This window comes from Corythoichthys intestinalis, chromosome 16 (genome assembly GCF_030265065.1).
Source record: "Corythoichthys intestinalis isolate RoL2023-P3 chromosome 16, ASM3026506v1, whole genome shotgun sequence".
Taxonomy (NCBI): domain Eukaryota; kingdom Metazoa; phylum Chordata; class Actinopteri; order Syngnathiformes; family Syngnathidae; genus Corythoichthys; species Corythoichthys intestinalis.
Window position 1 is genome coordinate 35,175,208 of NC_080410.1, and position 26,655 is coordinate 35,201,862.

The 26,655-nt window shown below is 39.3% G+C and overlaps 1 protein-coding gene across 2 annotated transcripts; it reads right to left on the reverse strand.

The window, feature by feature from the left end:
* Nucleotides 1-4,783: 4,783 nt before the first annotated feature.
* On the reverse strand, nucleotides 4,784-23,382 carry LOC130904678 (apoptosis regulator BAX-like). 2 transcript variants are annotated; one of them, XM_057817600.1, is made up of 7 exons: nucleotides 23,292-23,318; nucleotides 22,064-22,180; nucleotides 17,060-17,108; nucleotides 16,810-16,968; nucleotides 16,602-16,737; nucleotides 10,491-10,595; nucleotides 4,784-6,155 (listed from the first exon to the last, which is right to left on the reverse strand). In XM_057817600.1, exons 2-7 carry the CDS (start codon nucleotides 22,089-22,091, stop codon nucleotides 6,057-6,059), a joined length of 576 nt encoding a protein of 191 aa, XP_057673583.1. In that variant the 5' UTR covers nucleotides 22,092-22,180; nucleotides 23,292-23,318; the 3' UTR covers nucleotides 4,784-6,056. The 2 variants fall into 2 exon arrangements, with proteins under 2 accessions (XP_057673583.1, XP_057673582.1); XM_057817599.1 differs by lacking the exon at nucleotides 22,064-22,180 and having other exon boundaries at nucleotides 23,292-23,382.
* Nucleotides 23,383-26,655: the final 3,273 nt, after the last annotated feature.

Genomic DNA, 26,655 nt, shown 5'->3' on the forward strand with positions numbered 1-26,655 from the left:
CATTTTCTGCAACAAAAAAAAATATATTACTAACATGCATGCAGAGGTGAGTAGAGTAGCAAAAATTTGTACTGAAGTAAGAGTAGCGTTATTTCAAAATAATATGACTCAAGTAAAATTACACTGCCGGCCAAAAGTACTGGCACCCCTGCAATTCTGTCAGATAATTCTGAATTTCTTCCACAAAATGATTGCAATTGCAAATGCTTTGGTAGTAGTATCTTCATTTATTTTGCTTGCAATGAAAAAACACAAATGAGATAAAATTATCATTTTACACAAAAATGGGCCAGACAAAAGTATTAGCACCTGTTAAAAAAATAATGTGATGCTTCTCTAATTTGTGTAATTAACAGCACCTGTTACTTACCTGTGGCACATAACAGGTGGTGGCGATAACTAAATCACACTTGTAGCCAGTTAAAATGGATTAAATTTGACACAACTTGTGCCCTTGTGTGTTCCACACTGAGCATGGTGAAAATAAAGAAGACCAAAGAACTGTCTGAGGACTTCAGAAGCAAAATTGTGAGGAAGCATGGACAATATCAAGGCTACAAGTCTTATCTCCAAAGACCTGAATGTTCCTGTGTCATCAACAGTGTTGGGAGTAACGCCGTTATAAATAACGCCGTTACGTAACGGCGTTATTTTTTCAGTAACGGGGTAATCTAATTACTTTTTCCGCCGTTACAACGCCGTTACCGTTACTGACGGTCAAAAGAGGTGCGTTACTTACTCTGAATAAATTGAAGAAACTACCGGCCGTGTCGAGTCGACTCTCTGCTCTGTTGATTTGTCATCCAAGACTTGGGGTGCGTTCAGGTTCGAGAATAGCACACGTACTTCTGACTCCAAGCTGTTTGTCCCTGCTCATTCAGTTAGACAATGCTTTCTAAAGTTTGGTAACGTTTCTGTGTTTGCTACACCTGATGCTAGCCTCATTCCCATCTGCCACTGTCAGCCAGCAATAATTCTGCTTCCGTCTTGAGGACGGCAGACGCTTTGAGGTTGACGTGAATTGTCGGGAAACGAGCTACCTGAATGCAGCCCCACGAGAGATGCGATGGAAGTGATTGTGATTGGCTGAGGGTTAGAGTCATGTGTCGTGGAAAGCCAATCAGAGCCGGTGATTTCACAAGCAAACCGGAACAGCGCGTGCGGCAAACACACACGCAAAACAGATGCACAGGGTCGGGATGGCAGAGCATTTAGAAGAAAAATTGTCCTTTAAGAGGTGGAGATATAGACACTATTTCAAGTTTGTTGAAATTAAAGGAAAGAACCTGCATGTAATGTGTAATTTATGTCCCGGGGCAAAGCTTTTGTCGACATCTGTGGTAAGCAATTCAAATCTGCTGAAGCACCTAACAAGTTAACTACCTGTCTGTTCTTCTCTATTCCACTGACTCGAATACTGCTCAGAAAATTTCAAATTCTTTGACATACGACAAGTTCTTTTTAAAGTAACGGAAATAGTTACTTTCCCTGGTAACTAGTTACTTTTACTATAGAGTAATTCAGTTACTAACTCAGTTACTTTTTGGAAGAAGAAGTGAGTAATGTAACTAATTACTTTTTTAAAGTAACGTGCCCAACACTGGTCATCAATAAGTGTAAAGGCCAAGGCACTGTGGCTAACCTTCCTAGATGTGGACGGGGAAAAAAAATTACCGAGACATTTCAACGAAATATTGTGCAGATAGTACATAAAGGACCTCGAGTAACATCCAAACAAGTTCAAGCCTGTCCTGCAGTCCGAGGGTACAACAGTGTCAACCCCTACTATCCGTCGGCGACTGAATGAAAAGGGACTCGATGGTAGGATACCCAGGAAAACCCCATTTCTGACCCAGAGACATAAAAAAGTCAGGTGTTAGTTTGCCAAAAACTAAACTCTGGTCAGATAAGACAAAAGTAGAGCTTTTTGGGGAAAAGGCATCAACATAGAGTTCACAGGGGAAAAAAAACGAGGCCTTCAAAGAAAAGAACACGGTCCCCACAGTCAAACATGGCGGAAGTTCCCTAATGTTTTGGGGTTGCTTTGCTGCCTCTGGCACTGGACTGCTTGACCGTGTGCATGGCATTATGAAGTCTGAAGACTACCAACAAATTTTGCAGCATAATGTAGTGACCAGTGTGAGAAAGCTGGGTGCCACTCAGAGGTCATGGGTCTTCCAGCAGGACAATTACTCAAACCACACTTCAAAAAGCACTAGAAGATGGTTTGAGAGAAAGCACTGGAGACTTCTAAAGTGGCCAGCAATGAGTCCAGACCTGAATCCCATAGAACACCTGTGGAGAGATCTGAAAATGGCAGTTTGGAAAGGGCACCCTTCAAATCTCAGACTAGGAGCAGTTGGCCAAAGAACAATGGTCTAAAATTCCAGCAGAGCGGTTGTTCGCAGTTATTTCGTCTAAAGGTTGTGCTACCAAGTATTAGGCTGAGGGTGCCAATACATTTGTCCGGCCCATTTTGGGATTTTTGTGGAAAACGATTAATTTTTTTTTTTTTTTCATTCTCTTTTGTGTTTTTTTTTTTCATTGCAAGCAAAATAAATGAAGATATTACTACCAAAGCAATTGTAATTGCAATCATTTTCTGGGAGAAATTGAGTATTATCTGACAGAATTGCAGGGGTGCCAATACTTTTGGCCAGCAGTGTAAGTCATCCAAAAAATGTACTCAAGTACAAGTATTTGGTGAAAAGAATACTTAAGTAATGAGTAACATTGTGAGTTACTGCTTACAATTTTTTGGAACTGTTGTTTCAATGATACTGTAAAATAACCCATTACATAACCAAATTAAGCCAAAGAAATACAAAAAATAATCATTGAATTCCAACAAGAGGGGGGGAAAAAATACATAAAATTTGCATTATTCGTCCAAAGAGCATGACCGCCCTCTGTTGGAGAAAATAGTTCCGATTTTGAATAGTGAATAGTCCCTTCATCGTTACTGTTAGGAAATTAAAACGATCAAATCTCCGTTTTTCCGCGGTCAATCAGCGCCAAATAAAAACTGGGAGAGAGGTTTAAAGCTGACTTTCGAGTCATGTTGAGGGCTCTATGTCAAATACTTCATTTTTTTTACAGGGCTTTAAAGACGCCGCGTGATTGAACAGGTTGGCGTGATCTTAGCTTGTGTCCGATTGGTGTAATGGAGTCGTGATTATTGTTGCGACATCTCATTGGTGAAAATGGTAGAGCTACTCTTGGCAAAAAAATATGAAGAGGAAAAATGTAAGGACTCTTGTGTTTTCCAAATTAGCGGAGTGAGAGTAGCATTTTTATTTCAAAAATCTACTTAAGTAAAAAAGTATGGGTTAGTGAAACTGGAGTACATTTTTCTCAAAAAGTCACTCAAGTAAATGTAATGCGTTACTAACCACCTCTGCATCCATGTCAATGCTTTTTAACTTATTGCCGACCTTTAATATCGCTAGACGTCCAATCCATTTAAAACGGGAGGGTGGCAGCGAATGAACGTTCGTTCATTCGCTGCCACCCTCCCGCTTTAAATTGATTGGTCATCAACTAGTTAAAAACTGTTGAGAAGAGCCACATGATTAGACATCTTTTAAAAAGCAGCTAAACTTTACTTTCCTCACTGTAATCTTTCTGTGTTTAGCACTTTGTGACTTGCCGACAAAAAACGCCAAATAAAATTTTCAGCATGTTTGTTTGTCTTATGCGTTTTAAAATGCAGCAAAGAAAAACACAAAGACCTCAAAGTTTAATATCCAGAAAACAAATTCATTTCAAAGTGATTTTTTTATGCCTCCAAGGCTTGACTTGAAACTCTTAGAAATGTGATAGAAAAAGCAGAACATTTCATTGTAAAAACAAAAGAAAAAAAGGAAACAAGACCAAGGCACTGACAAATTACAAAACTTTTTGAACCGAATTTTGAACAACTCCCGCAGAAATACAGTGATCCCTCGTTTTTCGCGGTTATTGGGGACCAGCACCCGCCGCGATAAGTGAAATACCACTATGTAGCGCACCCCCCCCCCCAAAAAAATTCACGAGTTCAAAGTATTTATTCAAATTTAGCATTGGAAAGAGATACATGTAAGCCATGTTTGTTCACTTTTTTCCCCCAAAAGTATAATTAAAAGAAAAAAATTATGTATACACTGTATATTTTTTTAATAAATGGTTTTAAGTACTTCAAATGGAACTAGAAACTGCAATTTCTGGAGAAATTACTCTGGGGCTTTGCTGTGTGGAGATACAGATCTTAGCCCCGCCCAGGTTGGTTTGGGGACATTTCGGGGAAAATATCAGGTCACTTCCTGTTGATTTGGGGACATTTGGGGGACACATCCTGGTCATATCAGGTCATTTGGGGACATTTGGGGGACATATCCTGATCATATCAGGTCATTTGGGGACATTTGGGGGGCGTGTCCTGGTCATATCAGGTCATTTAGGGGGGGTGTCCTGGTAATAGGTCATTTGGGGACATTTGGGGGCGTGTCCTGGTCATATCGGGTCATTTGGGGGACACGTCCTGGTCATATCAGGTCATGGGGGGGGGGGGTCCCTAGTCATATCAGGTCATTTGGGGACATTTGAGGGACGTGTCCTGGTCATATCAGGTCATTTCGGGACATTTGGGGGGGGCGTGTCTTGGTCATATCAGGTCATTTGGAGACATTTGGGGGGTGTCCTGGTCATATCAGGTTATTTGGAGACATCTGGGGGGGCGTGTCCTAGTCATTTGGGGGACACGTCCTGGTCATATCAGGTCATTCGGGGACATTTTTTTTTGGGGGGGGGGGGGGGCGTTCCTGGTCATATCAGGTCATTTGGGGACATTTTGGGGGCGTTTCCTGGTCATATGGGGACATTTGCGGGACGTGTCCTGGTCATATCAGGTCATTTGGGGGCGTGTCTTGGTCATATCAGGTCATTTAGAGACATTTGGTGGGGTGTCCTGGTCATATCAGGTTATTTGGAGACATTTGGGGGTCGTGTCCTGGTCGTATCAGGTCATTTGGGGACATTAGTGGGACACGTCCTGGTCATATCAAGTCATTTGGGGGGCGTTTCCTGGTCATATCAGGTCATTTGGGGGGGCGTGTCCTGGTCATATCAGGTCATTTGGGCTTCATTGAGTGAGTCCACTCTAATCCTCTCAAGCTGCTCACTTACACAAGTCAAACGATGATTGACGCATGCGGCGCTTTGGAAGTCCATGACTGGCAATATCAAACACAAACATCTGTCAGCATAGTTAACTCCAGTGCAGTGCCTGACGAACGGAGAGTGAGGGAGGGCGCGAGAGATGGACTACGCGATCGGCTCGGGACAGCTCATCTGTAATTTTTTTTTTTTTTTTTTTTTTTTTTTAATAGAAAAAAATCTGCGATGGACTGAGGACGCGAAGTAGCGAGTGATCACTGTACTGTACTTTATAAAGACGCGCGGTACATTAAGTTCATTACAAATGCTGGTCAAGAGTGAGACTGAACGTTATACGTGAAGAGAACATAAAAACTATTAACAATGTGACTTGTCCACATATTGCTTTGAATACAGGAATCAAAAACAGGTCCAAAATTGCCTCTTTTCTTTGTCTCTCTCCATATTCCTGACGAAAACGTGTTTTAAAGTACAGGAAGAAGCCAATAACAAGTTGATTGCACACTGACGAATAGAAGTTGCATTCTGAAATGAACCAGGGGGAATAATCCTCCAATTGAAAATTCATAATCCATACCAGGAGGGTCCTCACGAGGGGTGCTGGAGCCGATCCCGTCCGACTACATAGGCAGACTGGTCGCCGGTAGAAAACAAAAAATACAGTGACTTTTTTTTCCTAATCTGTACCAAAAAGGTAAAAAATAAATTACTTAAAATGCATTCCCTCGCTCAAGAGTGCACGTCCCCTCTCCCCGCCCACCTCCTCTCAGCTTTTGAGTGCATATGGCTGACAAGGCACAGGGAGAGGGGGCTACAACAGCACCGCGGTCCTTAGAAAAAGTTCAAGTCTCATGCAAGTTCTTTGTTCTCCTCGGCCTCCTTTCCATCTACGGGTGCAACGCTCACATTTTACGAACCACGATGACGGTGGTGATGACCCCCGCCAGGAACACGGCTACCATTTGCCATGTCGGAGTACCAAAGTAGGAGCGAATACCCTCCTGGGAGGAAAAAAAAAAAAACAGATTTGAATGCAAAGAAAACAGCTGGATGTACAGGGCTGGCCAAAAGTATTGGCAACCCTGCAATTCTGTCAGATAATACTCAATTTCTACCAGAAAATGATTGCAATTACAAATGCTTCGGTAGTAATATCCATTTATTGCAGTTGCAATGAAAAAACACAAAAAAAGAATGTAAAAAAAATCATTATTTTACACAAAACTCCAAAAATGGGCCGGACAAAAATATTGGCACCCTCAGCCTAATACTTGGTAGCACAACCTTTAGACAAAATAACTGAACAATTGCTTCCGGTATCCATCAATGAGTTTCTTACAATGCCCTGCTGGAATTTTAGACCATTCTTCTTTGGCCAACTGCTCCAGGTCTCTGAGATTTGAAGGGTGCCTTATCCAAACTGCCATTTTCAGATCTCTTTACAGGTGTTCTATGGAATTCAGGTCTGGACTCATTGCTGGCCACTTTAGACGTCTCCAGTGCTTTCTCTCAAACCATTTTCAAGTGCTTTTTGAAGTGTGGTTTGTGTCATTGTCCTGCTGGAAGACCCATGACCTCTGTGGGAGAGCCAGCTTTCTCACACTGGGCCCTACATTATACTGCAAAATTTGTTGGTAGTCTTCAAACTAGAGCTGAAACGAATACTCGAGCAACTCGAGTAACTCAAGTTTAAAAACTGATCCGAGTAATTTTATTCACCTCAAGGAATCGTTTAATTTTGCCAGCTCTAAGCATCACGTTTCGCCCGGACTACTTTTAATGCGGGACAACGCGCTAACGTCACGTGCGTAGAGGAAGAAGCAATAATTTTTTTTTTTTTTTAAACTTACTGCAGCCGACAGCCGCTACAAACTACGCCGACGTTGCTAAAAACTACGCCCGCATGACGCTAGTTTGGTAGCAGGTAGTGTCCGATGCGTCTCATAGATATCGCATGCATTTAGGACTAGATGCGAAATGACAGACACGGCCGCGTCTGTGCAGCGGTAGTAAACAGCCGCCATCTTTAAGCAGTACACTTCTCATCGCTAATAAATACAACGTTACTGTCACTCGGTCACGTAACGTTAGCTCTTCGGAGGGCTAGGCTTCTATTGATTATGACCACTGTCGATGCGTGGCTAACGTGCCTTACATACAGGTTTTATATAATCTGTAAAAACGCAGCACTGTAGAGTGATGAGTAGGCCTGTCGCGATAACAAATTTAAGTTTGCGATAATTATTCTCATAAATTGCGATATGCGATATTATTGCGCGCCCCCAATTTTTTTTTTAACCAATTTACAATAGCACAGGGAGAATACAGTATATATTAATAGATCAAGTACACCCATTTAAACGCGATAAATATTTACTCTTAAATTCAAAAATACTTTTTAACAAATCACAACTAAAAACAATAGACCGTGCCTCTTAAGTAAAAAACAACAATATTGATACCGCACAGAAACACAGAATAAATAAAATGTGTTTTAAAAAATGCGCTTAATAACTTAAGCATTTAGGCAAATGAAAAGTTTTCCCGTCATAGCTTCTGCAATGGTGTTCCATAGGGATGCAACGATACAGTTAAGTCATGGTTCGGTACGATTTTTGATACGGGGGACACGATTTTCTATCCGATTCAAAACATTTAATGCTCTGTAAAAAAAAATAATTATATTTTTTGTTTCTTTTTTTTTGTTTTTTTGTGCTAACGAGCAAAAATTAAATTGCCATCATATAAACATGCATTTTAGTGCATAATATTTATGTGCTTACTTCTTACTGATCGGGAAAAACAATTGTATAGAAGTGCTGAGAACAATCTTTTCTGTTTGTAAAGTGAGGCAGGGCACACTGTTGATTGCTACAGCTCACTTAGCAGCTAGGTTTACTACATGAGCAAGACATCCTATTTGTGGTCCGAATCCATCTGTGTCACGTACTGAATTAACAATATTTGCAACATTATCTATAGTCACTGGTATGGATTAATTTGGCCTTCTTAACTTCCATTCAGTCATGACAGTTTAGAATTCATCGATGTAGTATAAGGACTACGTATCCCATAATCACTCTGGGCTCACGTAGCCAATGGCATGGGACGTAGCACATCTAGTTTGCCATTTCATGATATCTAGTGTGTGCGCGCATTAAAAAAAGTTAGCAAGCGCCGCTGAAGTCACGTCTGCTCATTTACTACACAACACCAGCATATGACAATCGACTTTCAAAAACAGGACGAGTTTGAAGCACAGCGCTCTTAATTTCATTCAGCTGTTCGTTGTCAAAGCGAGGTTGTTCGCATAAGCCAAATCGGTAACAATGTTTTGGCGGACTTCGTTGTAAATATCCGGCGTTGTGCCGAAAAATAGCCGCCCCGCGTGAAATGTCACTCCTGACGGGAGCGCCCACACGTCAACAACACCGGCGCGCCATAGATGGTCCACAGTCACTCCGGAGCACTGACGCGGCCGGTATACGTTGAACAATAGGACATAATGGGAACGGTTGGCTCCGGCGCTAGTTTTTGCCGGACCTGGAACGAAGATGCATTTTGCGCAGTTGGTAACGAGGAATCTGAACTTTTAACAGCACGTCTGCCGCACACGTGCACGCGAGGCGATAAATCGCAGCGGAAAAATTTCCGCCTTCATTTTTATTTAGCGCGCGATAAATGGAATTATTGCATATTGCGACAGGCTTAGTGATGAGGGTGTAAAATTAAAACATAATGAAGCTAACTGTCAGTTTTGACTCTGTAGTCATTGCTGAATAAAACACCAAGTAGCACTGGTCCCTAATGTGCTCCAATACAGCAGGTATCATACATTTATTTTGAACACTGCAAAAACTCAAAATCCTATCAGTACTTACAGTTTAGACTAACTTAAAACTTAACTAGAACTTAATAATAGCTTGACACAAATGGAAATTATATTGAAACACGTGGGAAAAACACATAGCTTTCAAGTGATGTGTGTTATCAGGCATAATTACATTTTTAGGTAAGAAATATGTTTTGTTTTTATAAGATCTAGAAGTTTTTTGAGTGAACGCAGTGAAATTTTTTTTTCTAGTCACATCGGAGATGCAATTGTTGGCTGTTTTCAACAATGTACATCGAAAATAAAGACATTGATTGACTGGAAATGGTTCAATATTGGATTAAATGTCTTTTTTTCCCTCATGTATATTCAGAATTGCTCTTTACCTAAAAAAAAAAAAAAAAGTTTTATCTGATTACTCGATTAATCGATAGAATTTTCAGTCGATTACTAAAATATTCAATAGCTGCAGCCCTACTTCATACTGCCATGAGCACGGTTGAGCAGTCCAATGCCAGAGCTAACAAAGCAACCCCAAAACATCAGGGAACCTCTGCCATGTTTGACTGTGGAGACAGTGTTCTTTTCTTTGAAGGCCTGTTTTTTTTTCACCTGTAAACTCTATGTTGATGCCTTTTCCAAAAAAGTTCTGCTTTTGTCTCATCTGACCAGAGAATATTCGTTCAAAACGTTTTTGGCTTTCTCAGGTAAACTCACACCTGGCTTTTTTATGTCTCTGGGTCAGAAGTGGGGTCTTCCTGGGTATCCTACCATAGAGTCCCTTTTCATTCAGACGGGTAGTACCGCTTGACACTGTTGTACCCACGGACTGCAGGACAGCTTAAACTCGTTTGGATGTTAGTCGAGGTTCTTTATCCACCATCCGCACAATCTTTCGTTGAAATCTCTCGTCAATTTTTTTTCTGTCCACATCTAGGAAGGTTAGCCACAGTGCCATGGGCTTTACACTTATTGATAACACTGCGCACGGTTGACACAGGAACATTCAGGTCTTTGGAGATGGACTTGTAGCCTTGAGATTGTCCATGCTTCCTCACAATTTTGCTTCTCAAGTCCTCAGACAGTTCTTTGGTCTTCTTTCTTTTCTCCATGCTCAATGTGGTACACACAAAGACACGGGAAAGAGTTTGAGTCAACATTAATCCATTTTAACTGAATGCAAGTGGGATTTAGTTATTTGCCACCACCTGTTATGTGCCACAGGTAAGTAACAGGAGTTAATTACACAAATCACGATTTTTCGAAGGGTGCCAATACTTTTGTGCGGCCCATTTTTGGAGTTTTGTGTAAATTAATCATGATTTTTTTTCTCCATTTTCTTTTGTGTTTTTTCATTGCAAGCAAAATAAATGGAGATATTACTACCAAAGCATTTGTAATTACAATCATTTTCTGGGATAAATTGAGCATTACATGACAGAATTTCAAGGTTGCCAATACTTTCAGCCAGCACTGTATGAGAGAAGATCGACGATGTCCTTACCCAGCCTCCTTGCTCCCTGATCCAATTGAGAACGTTCTCACGGAGGTAGCCGATAGTCCAGTCGATGATGGTTTTGATAATGTCTGGAACACTAGTCAGGAGTGCCTACAAAACAAAATGCACGCATTTTATGATCCGCCGCCAGTAAGTGAAACCCACAGAAGGCGGACTATACGTATTCGGTTCCGTTTGTGTTCAAGATAATCTTTTTATTCGTACTTGGGTTATCATCTAACTAGCAGGATATGTTTGTGATAGGCAGTGGTGGATGAAGTGCTCACTTTTTTTTTTACTGAAATAAAAGTATAGATACAGGGGCTAAAATGTTACTTAACCCTTTAAGGTCTGGGCCTATTTTGTCTGATTTTGCATGCCTTTGAAGTTGCCTTTATATTTCAAAGACAGAATTGTTTACGATGGCCTGGTTTGGTCCCTTTTTTTGTGACACCTTGAACTTCATGTCCAAACTGTTGTTTCCTTCACTGACCAATTATAAATCATAATTTTGGGCCCAAAAAGACCAAAAATTCCAAAATCGTTTTGTCAAAATTTTTAATATTGATGTCCAATTGACAACCAAACATGCGTAACGAACCGTTTTGAAACTTTGTAATATTTATTCAACATGTTAGGATGAACATTCAACCAAAAAAATTTAGAATAAATAGTCTTTTATTTGACAATTCAACATAAACAACAGGTATAGCCATAGGCGTTTTTTGCATTTATACATGCTCTAGTCAAAACAGGTTATATACAGCAGACCAAACAGTGAAGAACAGTGAAAAAATATACCATCTAACACAAAAAGTGTTTTGAGGCCATCTCTTTATGAGTTTAGGTATTGCGGCCCATCACCTGATGAAAACTATGTACACACAATCAAGCTTCTTGAACACACATTTATATACACAAATTGAGAAGACTGATTGTGGGAAAAAAAAAAATATATATAACATTGGGGAAAAAAGTGTTTTCAAAAATATTTACAATAAACAAGTTAAAATTTTTTCAGGCATGCCACTCCGAAAAGCAGTTTCGTCCTGGAATTAGACACAGGGCTACATCACAGCCCACACTTCCATGGGGTGTCGGTCCTCTTTCCACCCTTCCATTTTCATTTCACTTTACTTTCATTGTCACTATAAATGTACATGAAACAAAAGTCAGTATTTATGAAAATAATAAAGTATAAAATAAAAATATATACAGCAATAAATAATAATGGAAATCTATATGTATGACAATAGAAAGAATACCGTAGCTGAATATGTGCTACATCCCTAATCTTCATATAGAAAGAAGACCACAAATTATACTTTGATCTGATATGCACATTTTATTATTACATACACAAACACGCACTTATATTGCATCAAAATTAACTTTGTCTTGCAATATCAAAAGAAACTTTTACAGCATTAAAAAAAAGAAAATAAAAAAAGTGAGTTGGCTTACCTCTGCTCGTCGGTGGCGTCACCCACGTGTTCAAATCCGTCACTATCTTCACTCGAGGACTCTTCCGAAGAAGACGATGATGACGAATTTGGACCACCCTCTTCCTCAAGTTGATCAAAAAGCACAATTGCTTGCGCTAAATTTAGTTTTCCGTTCATCCTCAAAGTCACACAAAGTCGCTCGCCCGCTTGCTTGATTCAAACGGCCGTCGCTCGCCCGTCGCTGCGTCAGAACACTCCTGCCTCTCGTTCGGTGGAACCTCGCACGGCAGTTATATTTATTAAAAAAAAAAAAAAAACGCATTTTGTGCTTCCACTGTGACTTCGAAAGGGTTCGTTTGATTTGTGTTTTTTTCATGGAGCTTCCGTTTTGAAAAAGGACAAGAAATTATGGAAATATAGACATAAACAAATGATCCATGCAGCGTTTTAATGTTTTTTTGAGAGGACAATAAAACTATAAAACTTAAATGACAATATCTCACGTTTTAGTTGGTCGATTGACTTCAAATAACAACGAGAGTAAACCGCAACTTCCGCACTTTAAAACGAGACCAACCAACGGCATGTGGGTGACGTAATTAAGACGCGAGGGTGCTTCAAAGACGACGTGCGCTGAGGACGCGCCGGCGCGTCCTTCGACTCTCAAGGGTTAAAGCACCACTAGGTAACTTTTCAGCCGTTATATTTTCATAACATTTGTGATGTCGACTGACAAGTTGGATGACACCTCTTTTATATCTTGCGGGGGTCAATATCGCTTTCACCAACACTGACTTTGAGGAGGGTGGCATAAACCAGGCCCGGAGTGGCTAATCGGGAGGACCGGGACACTTCCCGGTGGACCGGCCTGATGTTTGGGCCGGTCGTAATTAGGCATGTGCCGGTTACCGGTTTCAAGGTTTACCATGGTGTAAAAAGTCACGGTTTCAAAGCCACTTAAAATTGTCCATTTTCGCCAGATAAGCTCTGTTTACATCAGGCTAGCCTCATTTGCTAACAGAGTAGCGTTGTACTTCGACATATTTACGTAAAATAAACGCTAACAGCACCGTTTCTTTGCTTTTAATCAAGAATAGAAATTGCTTTACGTCCATACAGTGGGGCAAATAAGTATTTAGTCAACCACTAATTGTGCAAGTTCTCCCACTTGAAAATATTATATACCCTAATTTTCGGACTATAAGCCGCTACTTTTTTCCCCTCATTTTGAATCCTGCGGCTTATAGTCCAGGGCGGCTTATTTGATGATTTATTTGGGTTAATAGGTCAAACTTTTTTTGAGAGCGGGATCATAAGACTGTCATAAGAACGTCATAATTATGACATGACACTATCATGGGCATTACTGAATGCTTATGACAGATGTCAATATGTGTCATGTGGCATAATATGTCACTAACTCCATTTATGTCTAGCTCAGATCTTTTACGTCCATTCAAAAGTGAGATAATTTGATGGATGACACTAACCGACATCTATTATAAGCATTCAATAATGATTATGACAGTGTCATGTAATAATTATAACAGTATTATGGCACCACTATCCCAAAAAATGTTACCAAATACAATAGCTAGCAATTAATGAAACAACTGGAACAGTAACTGAAGAAATAATTAGCACAGAACATGAATTTTGATTGTTATTTACATCTGTAGTGCCGCAATGCATGCTAGGAGGAATGTTGGATGACAACAGCGTTGACAGTAGGTGGCAGCAGAGGTTGACTGTCTCCCCCAAGGGAGCAGTGATGGCCAAATGAAGATTTTTGAAACAATAAGGCTTTGCAGTCAACTGGTTCAAAGCTTCATGGTGGTTCATTTGGTTTCATGACAGTCTTATAATGCCTTTGTCAAATGAAGTGTTACCAGTTAATATCTTTTGGTGTAAATATCCCATAATAAAATGAGGACAACTGCGGCTTATAGTCCAGTGCGGCTTATCTATGAACAAGTTTCATGTCAAATTTGGTGGCTGGCGGCTTATAGTCAGGTGCACCTTATAGTCCAGAAATTACGGTAATATGTAATCGTCAACTTGGGTAAACCTCAACCATGACAGACAGAATGTGGGGGAAAAAAACCCAGAAAATCACATTGTTTGATTTTTAAATAATTTTTTTGCAAATCATGGTGGAAAATAAGTATTTGGTCTATACCAAAAGTTCATCTCAATACTTTGTCATGTACCCTTTGTTGGCAATAACGGAGGCCAAACGTTTTCTGTAACTCTTCACAAGCTTTTCACACACTGTTGCTGGTATTTTGGCCCATTCCTCCATGCAGATCTCCTCTAGAGCAGTGATGTTTTGGGGCTGTCGTTGGGCAACACGGACTTTCAACTCCCTCCTCACCCCGTGCCGTCAAAATGATAACAAGAACGGTGAGATAAAAATTCCAGAACCACACGGGGAGACCTAGTGAATGACCTACAGAGAGCTGGGACCACAGTAACAAAGGCTACTATCAGTAACACAATGCACCGCCAGGGACTCAAATCCTACACTGCCAGACGTGTCCCCCTGCTGAAGAAAGCACACGTCCAGGCCCGTCTACGGTTTGCTAGAGAGCATTTGGATGATCCAGAAGAAGACTGTGAGGATGTGTTAATGGAGGAAACCAAAATAGAACTTTTTGGTAGAAACACAGGTTCTCTTGTTTGGAGGAAAAAGAATACTGAATTGCACCATACCCACTGTGAAGGGGGCGGAAACATCATGCTTTGGGCTGTTTTTCTGCAAAGGGACCAGGACGACTGATCCGTGTAAAGGAAAGCATGAATGGGGCCATGTATCGAGAGATTGTGTGTGAAAATCTCCTTCCATCAGCAAGGGCATTGAAGATGAGACAAGTGAGTTGAAAGCCCGTGAAAACGTTTGGCCTCCGTTATTGCCAACAAAGGGTCCATAGCAAAGTATTGAGATGAACTTTTGGTATTGACCAAATATTTATTTTCCACCATGGTTTGCAAATAAATTATTTTTAAAAAATCAAACAATGTTTTTTTTGGGGGGGGGGGTTCTTCCACATTCTGTCTCTCATGGTTGAGGTTTAACCATGTTGTTACAGTCCCCTCTAATATTTTCAAGTGGGAGAACTTACACAATTAGTGGTTGACTAAATACTTATTTGCCCCACTGTATCTATGAAGAATTCGGGGATTTAAGCATTTATTTACAAGCATTTTCGCCAGAAAATCTCTGTTTACATCAGGCGGCCGCTGTCCTCATTCACTACAACTACTGTATTTTTCGGACTATTAAGTCGCTGTTTTGTTTTTTTTTTTGATAGTTTGGTTGGGGGTGTGACTTACTCTGGAGCTACTTATGTGTGAAATTATTAACACATATTGTTTCATTTCACATGTTATTTTGTTTTTTTGGAGTGACACTGATGGTTTGGTTAACTTGTTAGACTGTTCTTTATGCCACAGTTGTCTGAAAACCCCTTAATAGCTATTTTACGTTAACATACCGGCCAGGTTCACATTTCGTTGTTCATGCATCATGTAGCATTATCATACTGTACACCTTTTCAGCATGTTGTTCTCGATTGTATTTTTATTTTAAATTGCCTTTCAAGATGACATATCTGTTCTATGTGTTGGATTTTATCAAGTAAATTTCCCCCCAAACTGCGACTTATACTCCGGTGCGGTTTATAAATGTTTTTTTCCTCTTCATTGGGCATTTTATGGCTGGTGCGACTTATACTTAGATGCGACTTATAGTCCGAAAAATATGGTATATAACTAACTATGCAACTGTATAATGACAATAAAGAGCTATTCTATTCTATAATAAGTTGTGATTGCATATAGAATTTATAAATAATCTATAAATTATTTATCATCGATTCTGCATGTTATCCCCAAGTATTAAGTTTCTGATGTGAAAACAGTGATTTATTAGCTGTGGAAAAAAACACAAGTTGCTATTTTGGGCAAAAACCTAGATGACATGTTAAATATTGCTATTGATCCTGAAAATATAGGTGATTATCTCTGCATTTGGTGATTTTTTTTTTTTGTGTATCTAGGGTGAAATCTGAGAATTTTATAGCCATTTTAAGTTTTGTTACACCTATATAAAAAATAATCGGGATTTTATAAGGGAACGACTGAATTTTTTTTAATGCCGCTGCTCATGGATACTCATTATATGGCTAAGGTAGGTGCCTGTTTTAGTTTTAGGTCGGTAGCAGCTTTGGTTTTGAAAATAATTGAATTTAAAGTTTTTGTAAATAGGCCCCCTACGGACCGCCCCTGCGCCCCGTGTCATGGCAATATAGTATGATGTCTATGATCCAAACAAGTTAGCCTTTTTGGCCTGATATCAAACATTTGTCCAAAAATTTAAAAATTATGCACCTACAAATTTAGATTCAAAAGATCTAAAACATTTCATTTCCCCTCAATGTAATTTTTGCTCCTTTTTCATTTTTTGTCATAAAAAAATATAATCTTATGAGAGGTATTATAAATTGTTTTATCTACCCTTTAGGTCTCCCTCTCTTAATTAACTGCCATTGACAGATAAAGAAGTTCAAAACATTTTGATCGACTGCCAGTCTTTCAAGTAAAAATGAGAATACCAGGACTGGTAGTGTGTGAGTTAATAAGATTTCTTTTGTGTTTATCTGCCTGGACTCACTTTGATGATGAGTCGACAGGCAAAGTAAAACAGGGCGACCACTCGGCCCCAGTTGAATTTTCCATCAGCGAAGATCTCAACGGCCACCTTCACAAACACATCTTTGGTGGGGCTCAACGAGGAGCAGTTGATCATCCTGAGCAGGAAAAGGTTTGGGTTACAATAAAAAAAAAACTACAACTGTAGATCGGATATAAATACCGCTTACCTCTGGAGCTCCATGTTGCCATCCAGCTCATCCCCGATCTGCTGCAGGCACCGGGCCAGCCTTTTTTGGTTGGGGTCGCACAGCTCACTTCCGCCCAACTGGGCTCGTGTCACCTCGGTTTTTTTGTCACCGTGCCGGCGGACTCGCTCGTAAATGAAACTGCGAGGGGAAAGAAATAAATCATTTTGCGTTCCTAAAAACTCCCGAAACCATTGTTTATTGTGATTTGTTATGTGACAGCGGCACTTACTCCTTTAGCAAAACGGTTCCGAGTTCTATTATCTCCTCCTTGGTGTCTCCTGCAACACAAACATGCAAAAACACGATACAGAAACTATTATATTTAATAGATGAGTCATGAATTACGCAACATAAACAAATCACCTTCAGGTGAGGCTAGGCCAAACGTTTAAATAATGATATTTACCTTTGGAATTATTAGGGAAATGTACATATTAGGGAAAATTTCCATGAACACTGAATGGTTCATTGTGCCATCTTTGGTCCATCGCCAAAGGGGAAAAAACTGACATACGATTTATGTGCAACAAGCATCTATATTTGTGAAAAAGTTCCAAATATACAGTCACCGGCCACTTTATTAGGTACACCTGTCCAACTGCTCGTTAACACTTAATTTCTAATCAGCCAATCACATGGCGGCAACTCAGTGCATTTAGGCATGTAGACATGGTTTAAGACAATCTACTGCAGTTCAAACCGAGCATCAGTATGGGGAAGAAAGGTGATTTGAGTGACTTTGAACGTGGCATGGTTCTTGGTGCCAGAAGGGCTGGTCTAGGTATTTCAGAAACTGCTGATCTACTGGGATTTTCACGCACAACCATCTCTAGGGTTTACAGAGAATGGTCCGAAAGAGAAAAAATATCCAGTGGGCGGCAGTTCTGAGGGCGGAAATGCCTTGTTGATGCCAGAGGTCAGAGGAGAATGGCCAGACTGGTTCGAGCTGATAGAAAGGCAACAGTGACTCAAATAACCACCCGTTACAACTAGAGGTGTGCAAAATTTCCATTTCTTAGATCATTCGCGATTCGGCCGTGATTCGAGAACGATTCACAAACATCCAAATTCCGATTATTGAAATATGCTAAGTAAAGTGGAAGTACAACACACTCAGCGCGCCGCGCGGTCAATGAGGAACAGAGCGAGAGTAGCTAAACATCATGCTTCTCACTACCCGGCCCCTCGGGTAATGCCAATGCTCAACTCACGGCTCTAGCTCAACTCATGCCACGAGATAAAAAAACACAACTACATACCTGACTGCTGCCAAAAAGCTGCTACAAAGTACATCCACATGTTACGGTAGATATCATTTATATAGGACTAGATGCAAATTAGATTCGGTAGCGTTAGCATCACACCCACAAAAAGCTAGATGCGGGCGTTAGTAAACGGCCGCCATCTTAAAGCAGTACACTTCCCTGCAAGGCTGTTTAGCGAACCTTCCAAGCAAACCTAATTAACTTTTTATCTAAAATACTCCTAAATCGGTAAAATATTGACTTGAATCTATCTTTAAAATAGTTTTAAAACTTTCACATGTCGAAAGTAGACAAAAGGGAAATTATGGAATAACGGGAACAATTTTAACAACTTTAACGGTTGATTCACAACATTAAATAATTGAATGTAGTTTAAAGCTGCTGATACAGAATGGGGACTGGAGTTTTTTATTTACTCTTATTTTTGTATATTTGTTTACTGCTATATGTTAACTTGATACTGAAATAGTATTTTGGTTTAGCCTGAGAGTATTTTTGAACAATTTTGGAACTAATGTACAAAACATTTAAAAAAATAAAATAAATAAAATTAAATTTAAAAAAAAAGGGGGGGGCATCAATAATCGTTTTATAATCGAATCGGAGCCTCTGAATCGTAATCGTAATCGAATCGTTAGGTGCCCAAAGATTCCCAGCTCTAGTTACAACCAAGGTAGGCAGAAAAGCATCTCTGAACGCACAGTACGTCGAACTTTGAGGCAGATGGGCTACAGCAGCAGAAGACCACGCCGGGTGCCACTCCTTTCAGCTAAGAACAGGAAACTGAGGCTACAATTTGCACAAGTTCATCAAAATTGGACAATAGAAGATTGGAAAAACGTTGCCTGGTCTGATGAGTCTCGATTTCTGCTGCGACGTTCTGATGGTAGGGTCAGAACTTGGCGTCAACAACATGAAACCATGGATCCATCCTGCCTTGTATCAACGGTTCAGGCTGGTGGTGGTGGTGTAATGGTGTGGGGAATATTTTCTTGGCACTCTTTGGGCCCCTTGGTACCAATTGAGCATAGAATGGAACGCCACAACCTGCCTGAGTATTGTTGCTGACCATGTCCATCCGTTTATGACCACAATGTACCCAACTTCTGATGGTTACTTTCAGCAGGATAATGCGCCATGTCATAAAGCTGGAATAATCTCAGACTGGTTTCTTGAACATGACAATGAGTTCACTGTACTCAAATGGCCTCCACAGTCACCAGATCTCAATCCAATAGAGCATCTTTGGGATGTGGTGGAACGGGAGATTCGCATCATGGATGTGCAGCCGACAAATCTGCACCAACTGTGTGATGCCATCATGTCAATATGGACCAAACTCTCGGAGGAATGCGTCCAGCACCTTGTTGAATCTATACCACGAAGAATTGAGGCAGTTCTGAAGGCAAAAGAGGGTCCAACCCGCTACTAGCATGGTGTACCTAATAAAGTGGCCGGTGAGTGTATACTTTACATACAATATTACAAATTTGTATGTAGGACAGAACACATCCAAGTTTTAGCTACCTTCTGGGACGGTGGCCACTACATTGGACAGGTAATCAAAAGTTACTTTTTCCTATATGGAAGTTAAACAAACACTTAAGACCTTTAACATAGACTTCATAATGTATTGACGGCTCAGATCGGTCATGCACTGCGCCTCGCATTCAAATAGAGGGTCGCCCACATCAAGAGGAGCTATTCACAAACAAGCACGCAGCGAATTTTTAAATTTTAAAATTAAAAATTAAAATATTTTAAAAGTGCGAAAGCAGTAAGGATTGTCTCAGGAGTGATTTGTTCGAAGATTCAATCATTATATTTTTCGAACCATGCATGCATTTTGAAACGTTGTGGGAAAAAAATCAATGGGGGAAATTAGCCGCTACTGCATTGGCATCATAGTTCGCAATATTTACATAAAATAAACGCTAACTGCACTTTTTTTTTCTTCTAACCAAGAACCGAGACTGTTTTATGTCCATATGTTTAAAGAATTGGGGGATTTAAGCATTTATTCAAGAGAAATTTCAGCGGAAAAGCTCTGTTTACATCAGGCGGCTGCTAGCTACATTCACTAACAGACTAGCATTGTACTTCGACATATTTTTTTGTAAAATAAACGCTAACCACACGTTTTTGTTTTTGTTTTATTTTAACCAAAAATAAAATAGGCTGGACAAAATAGTCGACTGTTTTACGTCCATATCTATAAAGAATTCAGGGATTTAAGCATTTATTCACAAGAATTTTTAACGGAAAAGCTCTTTGTTTACATATGGCGGCCGCTGATTTCCTTACTGACTAGCATTATAGTTCGCAATATTTACGTGAAATAAATGCTACCTGCACTTTTTTTTTTTTTTTTGCTTTTAACCGAGAATCGAGACTGTTTTACAGCTATATCTATAAAGAATTTAGGGATTTAAGCATTTATTCACAAGAAAGAATCTTCACCGGGAAAGCCGTTTACATATGGCGGCCGCCACATTGACTGACAGACTAGCATCGTACTTCCACATATTCACGCAAAATAAACGCTAACTGCACATTTTTGTTTTTGTTTTAATCAAGAATCGAGACTGTTTTATGTTCATATGTATAAAGAATTTGGGGATTTAAGCATTTACTCACAAAAATGTTCACCGGAAAAGCTCTGTTTACACCAGGCGGCTACTAGCTACATTCGCTAACAGGCTAGCATTGTATTTCAACAAATTTATGTAAAATAAACACTGACTGCACGGGTTTTCTGCTTTTAACCAAAAATCGAGACTGTTTTACGTCCATATCTAAAAAGAATTCGGGCATTTAAGCATTTATTCACAAGAATTTTCACCATCCATATCTATAAAGAATTCAGGGATTTAAGCATTTATTCACAAGAATTTTCACCGGAAAAGCTGTTTAAATATGGCAGCCGCTAGCTACATTGACTAACAGACTACAATTGTACTTCGACATATTTACGTAAAATAAACGTTAACTGGACCGTTTTTTTTTTTTTGCTTTTAACCAAGAATCGAGACCGTTTTACGTCCATATCTATCAAGAATTCAGGGATTTAAGCATTTATTCGCAAGAATTTTCACTGGAAAAGCTCCGTTTAAATATGGCGGCCACTAGCTACATTGACTAACAGACTAGCATTGTATTTCGACATATTTTTGTAAAATAAACGCTAACTGTGCGTTTTTTTTTTTTTGCTTTTAACCAAGAATCTAGAAGGTTTTACGTCCATATCTATAAAGATTTCGGGGATTTAAGCATTTATTCATAAGAATTTTCAACCAAAAAAGCTCTTTGTCTGCGATTCCACTCGGTCAGCTTTGACGGCCTCGCCAACAATGCAGGCCCCCTATTTATCGGCCCCGCGCCCCGTCAATACATTATGAAGTCGATGACCTTTAACTTTATAGTGCAACTCAGGTAGGCATGTGCCGGTATGAGATTCTGACGGTATGAAAACCTTGAGCCAAAATATCACAGCATCACAGTATTGCAATTACAGCTCTAAAATGTGTTGCTTTAAAATATCTGGGTTAAAAAAAAACGAAAAAAAAAAACTTTTCCATTGAACTGGATTTTTCTTTTCCAAAACATATTAGCAAATTGAAACATAAGTATAATGTTAAGTTAAATTAAAAAAAAAAAAAAAAAAAAATTCTACATAAAACTAAAATAACTGTAGTCCTTTACGTGAGCCTAAACCCACAGCTCAACATACCATCAGAAAAAAAAAAATCCATAAAAACCACATGTGTATAGCTCTTGTCATGTTTACATTATATACACACTCTCAACACAGACAGTTGCCAGAGTGAAACAAAAAAACACATTTTACCACCGCTAGACATACTAAACACGCTGGAGTTTACTGTCGTAGCTGGTGGGAAGCGTTCATCATGACAGTGTTTACTAACATTTAATTTTGTATAAATGCGAAATCATATTGGAGGTACTACCTCCTCGGGAGCCACCCTCCGTAAACATGTTTTACATGTTGGTTGGCCCTCCTCTAAGCCACGGCCGTCTGTAACTTCTCTGTAGCTGAAGTATTCCCATCCCAGTGCTTTCGTTTTCTTTGATGGGGGGAAAAAAGTTCAAGGGTTAAAAAGCCTGTCGCGAGATGCACTAATTCCATTTATCGCACGAATTTTCCCGCTGCGATTTATCGCCTCACCTGGCAGATGTGCGGCGGACGTGCAGTTAAAAGTTGGGCTTTTTTTGTTACCTACGACGCAAAATGCGGCCGTTTTATTGAGTTCTGGGTATGTTCGTTTTATACATTTTGAGTTTGAGTGACCATCATTCAATGGAGGGAGGCGGGGCCGAGTGCACTGTCTGTGCACCGCAATGAGTGAGCAGAGTGAGGAAGTAAAAAATGGACGGAAAATTCTGATTTCCAAGCCAGACACCACAGCCCCATTGTGGGAATATTTTGATTTTAAACTAAATGAAAATGGCGATGCAACTAAAAAGGATGAACCTGTCTGCAAAATTGTGTTTGGAGGTTGTTTCAACAAAGAGAGCCAACACAACAAATCTACACGCTCATTTAGCACGATTGACATCATTTTGGGGCCAACGTCACAGCGGTTGAATGAACAAATTTCTTGCTCACTCAATGGTAGCCAATTTGTTAAATGAGTGAAAACTTCAGAGAATGGCTTCATAGTCACGTTAATGCCATTACGAAAGTCAAATCTTAAAATATCCTGATAGTATGATTTCATTTTGAGATGACATCATGAATTTTGCCCGAAGCTTCATTGAAAAATCGTGAATCGAATGAAAATCGCGATACAGGGCTGAAAACTTGCCATCAGGTTTTGTCAATTAGATCGTTCATCCCAATTTCAATGTAAACAAACGTTAGGATTTAGTATTTAAAAAAAAAAAAAAAAAGTCCCCTTTTAATAAAACAGACGTATTTTGAGGTCAAAGTCAGCCCAGGGGTGTCGTTTATTGCCTCTTGACTTGTATCTCGAAACTAAAACTTGAAGCTAACCAAAGCTAGCGTTTTGCCACGCGTGGCAATAAGGTTGACTTTAGCCAACGAGCGATTACACTATAGCTTTCAAACAAGAACCAAGGGCCGCGTGGACGTATTGTGTACATGTTCCGAACAGCCACCGACGCTGTCACGGGTTGCTTTCGGGAGGATAACAAAGCTGGGACTGGCTAACCTACCTTGACCGCCTCCTCCGGGGTGCGCTGCCATCTTGGTTTGTGCTCAAAACACCGCTGCCGCTGCAACTTCCGCATTAAAACACGTGACAGCTTGCTAGCTTGCTAGCTTGCTAGCTTGCTTGTTGCTTGGAAGCGGGGCAATGAGGTCATCTTTGTTTACGTCTTTAAATATTTATATAATATATTTCACAAATACACCTTTTTTACACCTTAAAAAACATTTTAAGCGTTTTATAGAATTATTCCGTCTAAGTTTTTGAAATGTGCTTTTTTGTGTTGTACATAGATTTTTTTTCTAAAAATTCAAACAAATACATACAAACGGAAGTGTACTGCATTCACATGAAAAATAAAATGTGGGGCTGTTTATTGAATTTTTTTTTTCAACTCTCCGTTTTTCCAAGTAATTTATTTTTGGGGCTTTTTTAAGTAAAATTTTTTCAACCCTCAAAAACAACCCACAATAAATTATTTTTGAAAAAAAAACAAAAATTCAAAAAACAGATCCGAAAATAAATTACTCAGAAAAACAAAGTTGGAAAAAAAAATAAAATTCAAAAAACCAACTCAAAAGTAAATTGCTCAGAAAAACGAAGTTTGGTGGTGAAATAATTCAAAAAATGACCTCCAAAATAAATTACTGAGAAAAAAGGAGGAATGAAAATAAAAAAATAATGAAAAAAACAGCCCAAAAATAAATTACACAGGAAAACAGAGTTGAAAAAGTTTTCATGTGAATGCAATACGCTTCCGTAGATACACACTACTGCACAACAGATACAAATCTGTGCGATACAAAGAAACACAAAAACATACATGAAAGAAAAAAATAAATAAATGAGGCACTTTGTTCTACGGTACTACTCGTGAGACGTGGCAGATTTTTTTTTTTTTTTTTTTTTAAATAAGCCACTTCATTTGTCGTATTTACAAAAACAGGAACACAAAAAAAACACTAAGTGTCAAATACATATTCCTGAGATATTGTAGTGTACAAATACTCTTCTTGTTCTTCATATGCTTAAGCGTATCTATATAAGAATGAAATTCCAAAAGAAATAGTCAAAAATATGGCGCAGAGCTTGAAACTCTCACCTTGTGCAAGTAAAATTTACCAAGCAGCAACATCAGATTAACTCCAAAGGATAGTTTTAACATCAGATCTACTGTAAGTCCTACAATTATCACACTTTGTTCAATGACAATAGCATGCTCAGTTTTTGTTGTACATAGATTTAAAAGCGCGTGTTTTGTGGAAAACGTCACTTTCTGTCCGTCAATGAAACACAAAATGATTTTTTTAAATAGAGGTTTAAATTTACTAATTTTATAATTAATTACAATGATAGCCAAAGCAGAGTTACTCTAAAAATGAACTGTTTAGCGCACAGGAACGTCAGCATATTACAGTTTACAACACTTAAACTGATCAACAACCTTCCTATGGTTTGTTATGTTCTCACATTTATATGTTGACTTGTATGCATTATGTAGCCTTTTATGTATTATCATCCAAAGCAATCATGCATTTTACATTTTGGTTAGTTTTAACATAAACCATTTGGCTTCATAAAAGTAACCCCAGTTATTTCAAACCTTTGAAGAACACAAAGGTGTAACATTTCCCACCCCTTATTCTCCCCAAGCCTTTGACAATCAAATTAGGGGAAGTCACAGATAACCCCAATAAATGTTCCTCTTTGACCAATGGCTTGAATGGTTAAAGTCCACTGGATTGTAAAACGTGAGATATATGTTCGAGTCAGATTCTGAAACGAGTGTGCCTCCATAGACTTCATAATGATATTGACGGGGCGCTGGGCCGATTAATAATTGTTAGCGTGGTCGTCAAAGCTGACCGAGTGGAATCACAGACAAAGATCTTTTTCGTTGAAAATTCTTGTGAATAAATGCGGAAATCCCTGAATTCTTTATAGATATGGACGCAAAATAGTCTTGGTTATTGGTTAAAATAAAAAAAAATAAAAAACGTGCCGTTGGCATTTATTTTATGTAAATACTGTATGTCAAAGTACGATGCTAGTCTGTCAGTCAATGTAGCGGCCGCCATATGTAAACAGAACTTTTCCGGTGAAAATTCTTGTGAATAAATGCTTAAATCCCTGAATTCTTTAGAGATATGGACATAAGACAGTCTCGATTCTTGGTTAAAAGCAAAAAAAAACAACAACATGCAGTTAGCATTTATTTTACGTAAATATGTCAAAGTACGAAAGTACGATGCTAGCCTGTCAGTCAATGTGGCGGCCGGCTCATGAAAACAGAGCTTTTCCGGTGAAAGTTTTTGTGAATAAATGCTCAAATCCCTGAATTCTTTATAGATATGGACGTAAGGCAGTCTAGATTCTTGGTTCACAGCATAAAAATGCGCAGTTAGCATTTATTTTACGTAAATAAGTCGAAGAATGATGCTAGTCTGTTAGACAATGTGTCAGCAGCCTTACAACAAATAGCTTTTTACGTTGAAAATTCTTTCGAAGAAACGAAAAATATAATTACTTTGAATCCTCGATCAAATCACTCCTGAGGCAATCCTGCCTGTTTATATGTAGTACAGCTTTCGTACTTTTTCAACATAAATCCGGCGTTGGATCGCTGCATGTGTCACTGCGACCGACTGCAAATAACAAGCGGATTATGGGATGGCCCCCTACTTGAAGGCGTGGCGCGGTAACCCTAACCCCTCAATATCATTATCAAGTCTATGGTGCGTCATTCATGAAAGATTTTACAGATTGTTTGACCCCATCCTGAGGCTCTCAGGGGCCATTTACATGGTGACGCTGCGAGAATAGGATGCATTTCATGTTTGCATTCACATGGTTCCATCTTAGTTCTGTCTCCATTTGAACGATGTTGCAATCCCGCATAAAAACGATATACAGTCCCTGACAAAAGTCTTGTCACTTATCCATTTTGTAGAAACAATTGCTAATAACCTGACATTTAATTATTCAATTGGTTTCAGCAATGGCTCAGATGAAAGCTAAGACCCTCCCAAATGATGGTGAATGTACAAAAATATATTTGTTTCTCTGAAAAAAGATTTATCATTTAATGAAGACATAAAAGTCAAATTTTGGATGAAGTCATCAGGAACATCAAAGAAGCAGTCTTGCATGCCTCCCAGAGTTCATCAACATTCTTGGGTTTCGTCTTCCATGCTTCCTCTTTCATCCTGTTCATGTCTGGTGACTGGGGGCTGGTCAGTCCTGGAGGATCTTGATCTTCTTTGCCTTGAGGAACTTTGAGGTAGATATTGAAGTATGCGATGGAGCACCATCCTGCTGCAGAATTTGTCCCTTTTTATGGTTAGGAATGTAAGAGGCAGCTAAGATTTGTT